Genomic DNA, 14,140 nt, shown 5'->3' with positions numbered 1-14,140 from the left:
ATCTAAATAAAAAACTTGTAATCTTGTTTGGAAATAAACCCTGAAAATTATGATGTCACTGGTAGGCGGATTTCTGAAGTGTACACAGCTCTCCTATGAGACTCAGAAAGAGTAGATTTTTTTTCCCATGAGCATTAAGTGAGGACCAATTATATGAAGATGGGTTGAAAATGGGTGAAGTCGTCCTTTAATTTATGTGGAATGTAGTGGCATGAAAGATGGGATAGGATTTCTTTCATTTCAGCTGTGAATAAAAACTTTAAACACACAGCTGGGGGTCGTAGCTACAGTACAGGTACCATGTCATTAAGGTGTCGTCCTTTGATAGCAGCCTGTGTGAAAAAGGACGCCCTCCAGATGTTGAAGTGAACTGGCTACTGCACTGTTTCCCAAACACTGGCTCGGGACCCATTTGTGGGTCGAGGACAATTTATTTTGGGCCACGAGTAAATGTGTTTCCTAAATTTTGTTTTGTTTATTTAATATTTCAAAACACCCCCCCCCCCCCCCAAAAAAAAAAATCCCTCATAAATTAAAAATAATCACAAATTAAAAACAAATTAAATTATTTTTCAGAAGAATTAAATGAATAAATAAAATGAAAAAGAAAACTTAAGAAATTAAATAAATCAGAAAACAAATGTTTAAAAGGTGGTGAATAGCCGATCTACAAGCTCACAACGCGTCCCCACATGCTGTGAGCTTGTAGATCTGCTAATTTCACTATCTTGGGTCCTGGCGGGTGACGCTCTCTTTTGGGTCTCGACTCTCGAAGGTAAAACGTTTGGGACCCACTGAGGCTCTACTAACTAACAGACAGTCTGTGTGGAACGTCTTCTTACCTGCTCTGACATTAGCGGCTTGCAGCAGAATTAAAGTGAGTGCCATGATCATAGTGGTTAGCGAGGAAGAAGAACTCCAAAGCGGTCGTTTCGTTTTCCACCTGGTGGACCATCTCTGCATCTCCATGGTGACCGGACCGCCGCTCGCTGTACCAAAAAAAAAAACCGGCCGATCTTAAATAAAACAAATGTGATCGGTGGTCTCCTTTAGTTCCACAAATCCACACACTCACACACACAAAAAGATGATGTGTTTTCTACTACAGAGCCATGAGGATTCTTAAAGCCAAAACTGGGCCCTTCTTGTGATGTGATCCGCTCCCCCTAAAGCCCGGCTCTCAGACTGAAGGTAAAGGGCTCTTCATGTGGAAAAAAAAAAAAAAAAGCAGCAGCGCAGACCATTGGATTCCAGCGTGAGGAGGCTGGGCTGCAGACCAACTGATCCGACTCGAGGGGAGCGACTGACTGCAGGAAAGTAACTGACACTGGAAAATCCTCCCTGCATCAAATCACCAGTCTGCTAAAGTTGACTCAGGACCCGCCCCCTGGCTCCCTCCTAGAGGGGCTAGTGCAGCATCATCTCACGATATTATTACAACTAATTATAGAGGAGACCCCTACAGCAGTGTGGTGGAATGAAGTACTCACATGTTTTACTTTGAGTAAAAAAGTAGCAATGCCACAATGTAGAAACACTCTGTTACAAAAGTAGCCATGTGTTCAAAAATCAAAATGTTACTTGAGTAAAAAAATGTACAAAAGTATTGGTATCAAAATATACTTAAAGTATCACAAGTAAAAGCACTAAAATGTTTGGAAGTCTAAATTTACTAAAGTAGAAAAGTATTGGTATCAAAATGTACTTAAAGTACCAAAAGTAAGAAAGTAGGCTACTCATTATGCAGAATGTCCCATTTCACAAGTTTTGTGAAAGAACTGATACACACAGTGGTGGAAGAAGTACTCACATATTTTACTTGAGTAAAAGTAGCAATGCCTTAATATAAAAAATACTCTATTACAAGTAGCCTTTGTTCAAAACGTTACTTGAGTAAAAGTACAAAGCTATTGGTATCAAAATAAGTATATCAAAAGTAAAAAATACTAAAATGTTTGAAAATAGCAGATCTACAGATCTCCAAAGTTGACTCAGGACTCCCTCAAGCCCTTTACAAGAGGGGCTGGTGCAGCATCATCATGAGGCACATTATCTCACAATCAGTGGTGGAAGAACTTAAGAAGTACTCAAATGTTTTACTTAAGTAAAAGTGTCAATACTGCAATGTAGAAACACTCTGTTACAAGCAAAAGTCTGTAATACAAAAAATACTTGAGTAAAAGTACAAAAGTTCCAAAAGTAGAAAGTACTAATTTTGCAGAATGTCCCATTTCACAAGTTTTCAAATGTATAAAATGTATTCAAATCTTTTGAAAATAGCAGATGTACTATCTACTATCTGCTATTTTCAAATGGCCGAAATGTATAGTTTGTAATGATAATCAAAATCTACAAAGTAACTAACAAAAGTTTTCAAATAATTATAGTGGATTAAAAGTACAATATGTGCCTCTGAGATGTACTGTAGAGGTCAAAATACTGGAAATTGAAAATACTCCAGCAAAGTAAAAAATACCTCAGAATTGTACTGAGTAAATGTATTAATGTACTTAGTTACTTTACACCGCTGCTATATATTATATTATTACAACTAATTATAGAGGAGACCCCACACCCCACGGTGTAGGGCAGCTCATGTGAAATAACTAAACAGTTAGTTCTTCACCTCTGTTGGCTTACAGTAATGACCACAAAAAGCCTGGGTTCTGTTAATATAACAAAGGAAGGAAAAACATTCCCAAATTGCTCTCATAGAACACAGTGTAATCTTGATCAGGCTTAAGGTGATGGGGAGAAAAGATAACGGTACAAGATGGGTGCTGCTGACCGTTAAATGCAAATTTAAGTGGCGGGGTGGAGCAGGGCTATTTCAGACATTTCCTGAATGCCTGAGAAGTGAAAGAAAGAAAGGGGGGGAGGCGGGTGGGTGGGTGCTGGATAGCCCCTTACGTTGGCCAGTGTCTGATATAGAAGCCCCTCTGGCCAAAATAAAAATGTTTTCCAGATTCTAGGATTTTCCTCAAAGAGCCTTCCACTCTTTTGTTGGACAGCACGGGCTCACTGCGGTCTGAAAATAATTAATGGTGAGAAGATGACTGGAACAAAGAATGGAAGCACAGGTGGTAGCTATAGAGGCCTGCCCTTGATTTTGGTCCGAGCCTTTAGTGTGACGCTGAAAGACGTTATTTTGACAGTGTAATGGCAATAATTGTCACACAGATCCAAAACACATTTTGGATATTTGTCAGTGTTTGCGTGCACTATCACACGCCGCAGACACCGGAGCCATGTTTGTTCTGAAAGCGCAACATTCTGCATGATGAGGTGAAATACGAAAAAAGAGAGGAGAAAATATGTTGCATTGCTTTGCAGGTGGAGACATAATGGATGATCATCATGTGGGACGTGCTGTAACACGAAGATTAAGGGTTTTGTAATGCATAATGCAAATTCCACACAAAGTGGTGAATGTACACGTCGCAGATGCCAGATCTAAGTCTCTGAGATTATTCTGAAGATGTGGTTGTATAAGCCTGGTTTAGATTAATCCCTTTAGACAGCATAGAGTCTTCCAACGGTCTGATTGTTATTATTTATTTATTTCTCTTGCAGGGAAAGCCATAGGGCTGAACACATTTGCTCTTTTTGCAGTGATGGATGGCTTGCCTCACACACTTCATACTGTCGCTGTCGGGTGGAAACCTTGTATGTCCAAAACCGTTCCTTTTTCATTATTGAAATTAGTTTGAAATAAAATGGTGGAAATAGCAGATCTACAAGCTCACAACGCGTCGAGACTCGCATCACACAACGTGTTGTGTGCTTGTAGATCTGCCATTTTCACAACTTTTGTGCGACACTCTTGTATGATGTGGACAGGGCATTCATTTACAAAAAAAACACAAAAAGTTGAACAACAATATACTATTTACATACAATCACACACCTGTGAGCTGCCCTGGACCGGACCCAAGTACAATTTTATATACCTGTCACCACTGAGCAGCTGTTGAAAGAGGTGAGAACATTACTCATTTCCTCTGCCGGGATGTTCCCTGTTTTTTCCCCCGTTTTTTGTTAGTTTGTTTGTTCTGTTTTTCATGGAGATTTGGCCCAACACCATTTCAAATAACAACTTGTGGGATCTCACTAAGCAAGAAACAATGGAAACCCAGATCATTAGGAGAACTTTTTTGGAAGTAATATTGTGCTCTTTCTTTTTATCACCAAGTAAAGTAATACATAAGCAAAGTATACATGCTCTAACATGGAACCGGCAAGGCAGGAGGAAGAGCCACCTGGAGAAGAACCGCAGAACAGGCGATGGTGGCAGAAGAGCTGTCTTGGCAACAACTGGATTGGAGGGCACAAGACCAGAGAGGATGGAGGAATTTCCTCAGTGGCCTATGTTCCTCAGGGAATTTAAAGGCCTAAGTAACTTAGTATACCGACATTTCCACCCACTGTCCGTCCGGGCTATGGCAACACAACTATACAGCTTCCTCACTCCCTGCATACGCCAATGGTCAATGTCCATGTGCAAGTGTGGATTGATTGGTCAACCACTGAGGAGATTAGGAAGGACGGACTGAGTTTTGTTCATTAATAGTATATTAAATAGGGTAGGGTGATAGGGTGTGCCTTCTACCCACACTTGCCAACACTTAACCACACTGTGATGCTAATGTTCTACATCATGTACATACCTGCTACCATATTATGTTATCTATCTTTTGATTATGTGACCTGTTGTTTCTATCCTGTGTTTTCATTGTTTCTCCTGCTCTCACTCTCTATCCTCTCCCCTTCTCACGAAAACGACAAAATGATGGAGTGCACAAGGGGAAAAAAAGAATTCCACCAACGTGTTTACACTTGTAAACCTATGATGTGACAATAAAGTTGATTCTGACTGATTCGAACACACACTTGGCCCTCTCAGATTTTAACCAAATTGTTTCTCAGAAAATATGTTTCAAACTGTAACTGTAAACTTTTAACTTTGGGTAGAGGCTCCAGTAAATACCATGCATTGCATTCATTTGCAAACCCAAAGAAACATAACAGGCAAAACAGATATGACCCCCCCCCCCATGAACATATCTGGCAGGTCCGAGTGTGTTTTATGGCTCGTGACTTTGTGGCGTTGGACTGTGCAATGGCATGCAATTGTATTAGCAAACAATGTTTTCTCACAGCTAAATCGAAAGCCTGACAGTATGCTCTCCAGCTTGGCCATCCTTTAAAATGTTATATTGGATCTTTATAAATGTTTGGCAGAAAATGAATCTTTTGTTCATACCGTCTGCTGGGACTGTGGCCCAAAATGATTAGTTTAATTTGAGGACCCCTGCTGTGCTGGCACGTGGGAAACCTGAGCAAATTCATCTTAAAGGGACATTTCGATGATTTTGGACCAAACTCTTTTAAATCTTCAGCTCCACAAGTAAAATAGGTCTGTTTCCAGGAATGGCACATATATATTATTAATGCATTCTACTGACACTGTTATCCAAAGCTACTTACAATGAGTGCAACAGCAGAAACACTTAAAACTCTTAGGATCACCGACTGTAAAAGCAACCGATGCATGGTTGCAGTGCAGTGGTGGCATAAATGTTAAGAGGAGTGCGCTTTGTGGCTACTGGCTAGTTACCGGTTTGATCCACCGGACTGGCAAGAGCAATCTGGGCAGGGAAGAGAATGAGCATGATCACCCTTCCCTCACTGTTAAAAGTTGAACAAGGCACCCCAAGCTGCAGTGGATGGCCGTAGAATGTGATTGTACTGGTGTGAATGTGTGTACGGTTTACAAGACCATATACTCAAAATCTAGTATATGGCTGGACCGTGGATGAAATGCTGGATGACTTCTAATTTGAAACGATGCACTCGCTCATGCACTCAATCTCTGCCTCGCCCTTGGGTGTGTGCTGTTCAGAGGCATTTGCGAGGCATTTGCGATTGGCTAAAATAGATGTTAGGCCAACTAGCGCCCCATAGCCTGAATATTGCTCTGAGATTGTCTAGTTCGTTAGGCCAAACGCCAAACCATGGTCAGTCAGTGACCCAGTCGGCCGTCAGTCGGCCGTCAGTCAGTCAGTCAGTCAGTCAGAAACATTCACCATAGGGCTGTCCCCAAAGTCGTGGTCCAGCCAAAATAAATCTACAATAAAACCACTGTGTTCTGTCATTGCATGTAAGAAATGTGCTTGTTGCCCAATAATGATGTATGATCGAGAAATGCTTGGACAGGGACAAAACATCTAAGGAGAGTTGTTTCAAAGCTCAGCAGACGAAATGTACAGACAAGCGATCCAAGAACTCCACATGGAGTCATGTTTTCAGGGACAAGTCTGCAATTTTCAGCAAGACTTGACTTCGGGAGCTTAGTTCCCTGTAGTTGGAAGCATATGATTACAACCGAGTTGTTCGCTGCCAATGTGTACCAAGGCGACATTGATTGTGTAATTATCCTAAAATAAGTATCCCCCTCCAAGCATGGGTCAGCCCAGAAGGGCAGCTATAAAAACATCAATGTCTCAAAAAATTACAAAGAATACTGTCCAGTTGTTTCAATATTGGAGAAGGCTTTTAATCACTGTGTCTTTCATATTTTCAAAAAATCCACTTTGTACTGCTTGCCAGGGAAACAGCCGAGAAAGAGAGAGCACGGCGTGCTTTCTTAAAGATTTACAGTACAGTGCCATGGTCATGTACAGTAAATGACATTTACATCCTCTCATAAATGTAAACCCTTACATATTAGTACGAGAGGGAGACCACTCCCACATATACGGTATGTAATGTAATATCGTGACTAATGTGTCATATTGTTGTTTTTTTGCAGGCAAGACATCCAGCTGTTTTATTGCTGCTGACACTGAACGTCAGCATTCTGCTCCAAGGTAGTTTCTCTTCTGCCCCTCTGGCCGTACGCATATCAGCAGTTCTTTGAGCCACATTCATTAAAGATCAGCCAACCGCACCATAATGAGGTATAATGTAACCAGGGTTTAATGCGGAGCAGGGCACTTCTGACCAAGAGCAGAGCACACATGGTTTCTCCAAACCTGCCATCCTTGCTGTGTGCACAAGGTATAAAAAAAATATCATCATTACTGTTTATTTAATTCATCATTCCATCACGCTATCGCAAGTAGACATAACCTCAGAAACTCGTGTGTGCTACCAGCGTGTTCTCCTGCTGGGAAGCAGCGTGTGGCTGGTTGGTGCCTGGTTGGAAGGATGGATACTAGACACTGAAAACCACATAACCACGGAGAGGAATGTCTATTTGTCTGGCACGCTTATTATAGCTGTGACTGGTACCTCGGGCGGCCTCACCTGAGGGGAACTGAAAGCAAGGAGCTGGAGGAGGCTTTAGGCCTGTTTTCACTTTCAACATTTCATGTGTCACTCACTCTCTGAAATGTAATTACTTATTTACTTTTCAGATAAGTCATCAGTTACTGCTGCTCATCTCAGCGGGAGAAATAGGAGCAGCTGCAGCAGACACAAGGCAAAAACATGCTACATTTGGAGAAAAGGGTACAAATCATTGTTGCTGCACTTTTGCTCCCATGACAATGTTTCAAACTATCATAAATTGAAAGTCAGTCAGTCAGTCAGTCAGTCAGTCAGCCAGCCAGCCTGTCTGTACGTCTGTACGTCCGTCCGTCCGCCCGCCCGTCCGCCCGCCCGCCCGCCCGCCCGCCCGTCCGCCCGCCCGCCCGTCCGTCCGCCCGTCCGTCCGCCCGTCTATCCATCCATCCATCCATCCATCTACCTTGGCATGCTCCAACAATAATTAGCGATGTATACAGTCACATTTCTGCCAGCAGCCATCAAAGTAGCACAGTATATGATTACCAGTCTCTACCAGTCTCATCATCTCTACTGTCTGCCTCCCTCTCTCTCTCTCTCATACACATTCATTGTCTACCTCTCTCCATCTTTCTGTCTGTCTGGGGCATGTTTTGTGGTTGTGCACAAGTATGAAAAGGCACGGGGCAATGGGGGGAAGGGATATAATAATAAATCATCCTGATTACTTTAACAGTGCAATCGGGGGAGACAGGCTATATGGAGAAACAACTTTGGACACTGAACACATAGATAGAAGATTAGTGTGGAACACAGAGCGATTTACAGAGGCAGACAACATTTACTGTTATACAGTATGCATTTCAAATTGGACAATTAAAACATAGCTGATGAGCATAAATGCTGCTGACTTAAGATGGGAAGATGTGGGGTATGTTTGAGTTCATGCAACAACAAACGTGCACGTCTGTGAATGGCTAGTTCCGTTCCATAGGCGGGCAGGACGCTTATACACATGGCAATGTGCATACTTGCTGCCAGTTCTGATCGATAGCCTGTTGGGATGCTGCTTATCCCACAGCCTGAACGGACGATTGTATTGAGGTCCTTTGCTGGGCTCTCAGTGTGCACAAGAACTTCTATGCCGAACACACACACACACACACACACACACACACACACACACACACACACACACACACACACACACACACACACACACACACACACACACACACACACACACACACACACACACACACACACACACACACACACACACACTGAATGCACAATCTCTTGGCTGAGATAATGAAATTAACAGTGCCATTATGGTCAGATGAAAACAAACCGCTCACAATAAGTGTGCTGGACAGAACAGGATGTGTCGTATGATTTACTGATATTTAGTATTGCACTATCTTTCCATCTATATATCATCTACCCCTCCACCCATCCATTTATCCATAATGCCCTGACTGCATCAACCAGCGAGAGCTGACCTGGATGACTAGAATTCAACCCATTTCTATGTAGCTTGTCAGAAGCCGTGTGATGAATGCCCCCTCTCTCAGGAGTGAACAGCGAGTGGTGAGCTAAGTGGAGAGGTCTGTGATACTCTAAACATCTCATATTTCATGGGCCAAACTCTCTCCACAGTCCTGTCTGCGGCCATCAGCCATGAAAAACAGATAGAGGACAGGGACTTGCTGACACCGAACACGGGGGCTACCATTGGCCGAGAACGCTCAGACCTTATCACATCACAAAGCCACATCCTGTTATCATTCTTTTCTTACTTAGAGACATCAAATGGACAAATGACATAGACGAAAAGAGAGAAACAGTGAAAGACAGAGAGAACACATACTTAGACAAACAGAGAAACAATGAAACATACCACAAACTGTCCCTGCAATTGGATGTGTAGTCTACTCTCAACTTAACTTACTTAAATTCCTGAAAAGCAAATGGAGGGAAGAAAGAAACATCACATCCTGTTATCATTCTTTTCTTACTTAGAGACATCAAATGGACAAATGACAGACAAAGAGAGAAACAGTGAAAGACAGAGAGAATACATGCATAGACGAACAGAGAAACAGTGAAAGACAGAATACATACATGGACGAACAGAGAAACACTGACAGACAGAGAGAATACATACATGGACGAACAGAGAAACAGTGAAAGACAAAGAGATTACATACATAGACGATCAGAGAAACAGTGAAAGACAGAATACATACAGTACAGTACATGGACGAACAGAGAAACAGTGAAAGACAGAGAGATTACATACATAGACGAACAGAGAAACAGTGAAAGACAGAGAGATTACATACATAGACGAACAGAGAAACAATTAAAGACAGAGAGACTACATACATGGACGAACAGAGAAACAATGAAACATACCACTAACTGTCCCTGCAATTGGAAGTGTAGCCTATATTCTCAACATAACTTACTTAAATTCCTGAAAAGCAAATGGAGGGAAGCCATGGAAGGAAGAAAGAAAAAAAAGCAAGAAAGCAAAAAGAAAAAAAGCAAGCAAGCAAGAAAGAAAGAAACAAACAAACAAAGAAATAAGCAAAAGGTAAGGGTTTTAAGCAGGATCCAAGCACAGACAGAATAGAACACAGGGGCAGGCATGGTACAGGCAATATTCAGTAAAACAACTATGAATCTACAGGCGCACAGACTAACAAGAGGACAGGGCATGCACACACACACACACACACACACACACACACACACACACACACACACACACACACACACACACACACACACACACACACACACACACACAAACACACACACACACAAAGTTTTTGCTCCACTAACAAGCTAAATATATGCACTCTCTCTCAACCACAGACACACATGCACGCACGTACGCTTGCATGCGCGCACACACACACACACACACACACACACACACACACACACACACACACACACACACACACACACTTGCAGAATGATCAAACATGATATACTGTACCTCTCCAGACATAATAAAACATAATAATACACTAACATCAACACCATGATTAAGACACTGCTCAGGGTTGGGATCCTTTAGGATTCAAAGGATTCGGATTCCTAGAAGGGTTCCCTCTTAACAGTTCGCTTTAATGATTCCTATACTTATAACTCACTGGTTCTCAAAGTGAGGTCCAGGGACGCTCTGGGTTACTTGAAGGGGTTCCAAATGGACCCTTACGGGTCTGTCACTCTGAGAGTGTACAAATGGAACTTGCGGGTCCATTTGGTTCCATTTGTACACCCTCAGAGTTATGGTGGTCCTTGAAATTAAAAGGTTTGAGAACCCCTGGTATTGTAATATGTCCACATACCAGCCACACACGCACACACGCGCGCACGCGCGCACACACCCACCCACCCACCCACCCACACACACACACACACACCCACCCACCCACACACACACACACACACACACACACACTAATAGACTCACATGAACACAATGAGCAATTCAGGTGCAACTCATAACATGGATGAGTGGGCGGATCATGAGGGGAGAGAGTGACATCTGCTGGACAGGTAGGAACAGCACAGTTGTGAAAGAAAAAAAAGAATACCCCTTTTGTTTTAGGCATTTTTTTTTTTACTATTTTTTAAAAACATTTTAAAATATTTTAAATAGCCAATCTACTAGCTCAAGATAGGGCCCTATAGCCTCTGCTCACCACTGTATATTGAGGTTTGATTCCTCCGTGGTGCCTTCAACTTAATTGGCCGGACGCTCCAATTTTTACAATTTACAATTTAGGCATTTAGCAGACACTCTTAATCAAGAGCGACTTACAGTAAGCAAGCACAACACAAGATAATACATCAAATGCTTAGAAATAATAATCTAATAACAAAGTCATACATACGTAAACCAATAATCGAATAATAAACTAATACAAAAGTAAACCAAGAACCTGTCATCAGCCTGTACATTGAAACTATACACACTATAGGATGCCAGGTCAACAATGACCTGGCATCTGTCTACATAACATGCTATCTAAGTTACATTTTAGCCTTTGCATAAGCCTGCAAGGTCGTCAAGGCTATGGCAAGTGCAATACGGGCTGAGGAGTCTGAAGAGGTGAGTCTTCAGATTACGGCAGAAGATTGGGAGTGAGTCTGCAGTTCTAACTGCAATGGGGAGTTCATTCCATAGTTTGGGAGCCAGAAGGGAGAAGAGTCTGGGACGTGTGGAGCGTTGTCCCGGATGCTTTAGCCAAGGTTCTGAAAGCTTCCCTGTGTTAGCTGATCTGAGAGAGCGGGAGGGGTTGTAGGGTTGGATCAGGCTTTGAAGATATGGGGGTGCCATACCTTTGGTTGCTTTGTAGGCCAACGTCAGAGTTTTGTACTCTGTGCGGGCAGTAACTGGTAGCCAATGGAGGGAGCGGAGAAGGGGGGAGACATGTGAAATTTTTGGCTGGTTGAAGACCAAGCGTGCTGCGGCATTCTGGATCATTTGGAGAGGCTTAAGTGCACATGCCGGGAGGCTCCAACAAACACAATCGGCCGTGGGACGCCGGGTCGGGGGGGGGGGTGGCATTCTCTGTCACTGCACTATAGTGACTCCTGCAGGTTGGCCTGTTCAGCAGGGGAGCAGAACTGGGAGGGATGGAGTGTTTCTCCACACACATTACAGTACAGTATGTCCTCCCGGTGAAACTCCTCACTGTCAGGTGGAAAGAAGCGGCTGGCGACTCCATGTGTATCACGGGAGACATGTGGTTGTCTACACCCTCTCCAAGACCAACAGTAGGGGTTGGCAGTGACAGGGACTCACTATACACACATGGGGAGAATTGGAATAATGAATAACAGTTGATCAAAAAAAAATAAAAAGAGTAAGAGAGAGAGAGACAGGGAGACAGAGTGGGAGAGTGGAGCGAAAATGTGATTATGTGAGTGTGCTTGAGAGTGAGCATGAGAGGGAGGGACAGAGACAATAGGGTTGATAGATGGGGAGATATTCTCGATTTATGCTCCGCTGTATGTCGGTCTCGTGCACTGAAAATAGCCGATCTACAAGCTCACAGCGCTTTGCATCCGCAATGCCTTGTGAGCTTGTAGATCGGCTATTTTCGGGTATATAAATCCCTCAACAGACAGCAAGGCGGGATAAAGACAAGGAAGAGAGGGAAGAATACAAAGCGATCCATAGACCCTGTGGTGGGAACAACAGATAAATAGCCTGTGTACAGCCGATTCTGATAGATTATTCTCAACGACTTTGTTGGACTCATCACAGCTTGGAGTTTCTCGTGGACATGGGCCATGGATGTTCCCCATTACTTGTCTTTGTTGTGGTTTGGGATGAACCTCGGTGAAGTCTTTCATGCGCCGCCTGAGAGCTTTTTAATTAGAGATTTCAGTTTTCACTTTGACATTTTGCACAATGGCAATTGTTTGTAATCATAAAAAGACACATTCTGGCAAACATTTTCTTGTGTCTGTGCCAGAAGAGATAAATCTTAAAAAATCTGAAGTCGAACTTGACTCATCGTGAGTTGTGTGAGAGAGAACGAGAACTTTCACTATGGCTGTAGCATAGAATGAATCAATAAATAAACGACAGAATCAGCTGAATGGGGCATGTGTTCGCGGCCGGTGACGTACTGTCAGACGGGATGTCTTCTTTAATCAATGCCTGAGTGTTTCAGGATTGGTGTCTTTTTTCCATCGTTCAGATCCAGACTCTTCCATAATACACACCGGTGGGAGGGGAGGGGGGAGGTATTGGGACTGGAGGGAGGTTCTGTCTATGCATTTGGAAAGCGTTGCTCATGCACCCCTTCAGTGACTAAGCAGATGCCTGTTGGCTAGCCGTCCATTGCCATAGCCCTGACGCCCTGCTGACATCCTCAATACGTGGGATTTCCAGCCATAAAAGGAGTGGCATGTGAAAACATTTTTTTCCCACCCCAACCAGTCATCACACTGTTTAAGGTAACAGCTTCTCACAAGTAACAATAGGAATGATCTTACAAGAGCATTCAGTGTTCAACAGCAATGACATGCTGTGCACAATTGCGCAAATAAACAGACCTTTATAAATCCTGCAGGGGATTTTTTTTTCACCCAGCTGATGACTGCTCAGCTGGTCATGATTGCGTGCTTGGGGGGAACTGTTACCGTAATTGTCTTGCTCAGGGACACTTTGACACGTATACTGGACCCAAATGATATGTGAGGTAGTTTTCAGTACTGTCTCAATAAACACGCACGCACACACACACACACACACACACACACACACACACACACACACACACACACACACACACACACACACACACACACACACACACACACACACACACACACACACACACACACACACACACACACACACACACACACACACACACACACACACACACACACACACACACACACACACACACACACACAGCTTGCACTTATAATAGTATAAACATTCTGTATGGCAGCCTATATTGTAGACACAGAAGATTAAGTGGTTGGTCTGACAAGTTGCTACCAGCTTGAACATGTGATGTTCTTATACTTTAATGCATCTAAAGCCCTGATGTGTACATTTCATGATTGCCTCTCTGAGATCAAAACGTGATGTATCTGGGCTAGCCAGCTTGACGAAAAGCAAGGCATTTCAGCAAACAAATAACAAACACTTAGAACTTTCAGCTAAACATTTACTAAACCTTGTAGGTTAATTATGGGAAATCATGGTGAAGTTATTGAAAGATCCAATCAACCATTGATTTGATATGCCCCATGCCCCTGCCCCAATCCAGCACACATCTATAGACTAAACATGCTCACACGGAGA

The 14,140-nt window shown here is 43.0% G+C and overlaps 1 protein-coding gene across 1 annotated transcript in view; it reads right to left on the bottom strand.

Annotated features, from left to right (window-relative positions):
* LOC311046099 (collagen alpha-1(XI) chain-like) overlaps positions 1-1,305 on the bottom strand; it is a 135,426-nt gene extending 134,121 nt beyond the window's left edge. The window contains exon 1 of the mRNA XM_084058223.1: positions 843-1,305. Within this exon, the coding sequence (XP_083914349.1) occupies positions 843-969 (127 nt within the window). The 5' untranslated portion in view covers positions 970-1,305. The remainder of the gene's footprint in view (positions 1-842) is intronic.
* Between the last annotated feature and the right edge of the window lie 12,835 nt (positions 1,306-14,140).

The sequence above is a fragment of the Gymnoscopelus microlampas genome (genome assembly GCF_963454915.1).
Source record: "Gymnoscopelus microlampas genome assembly, chromosome: 5".
NCBI classification, from domain to species: Eukaryota; Metazoa; Chordata; class Actinopteri; order Myctophiformes; family Myctophidae; genus Gymnoscopelus; species Gymnoscopelus microlampas.
This window is presented reverse-complemented; position numbering and strand designations above follow the sequence as displayed.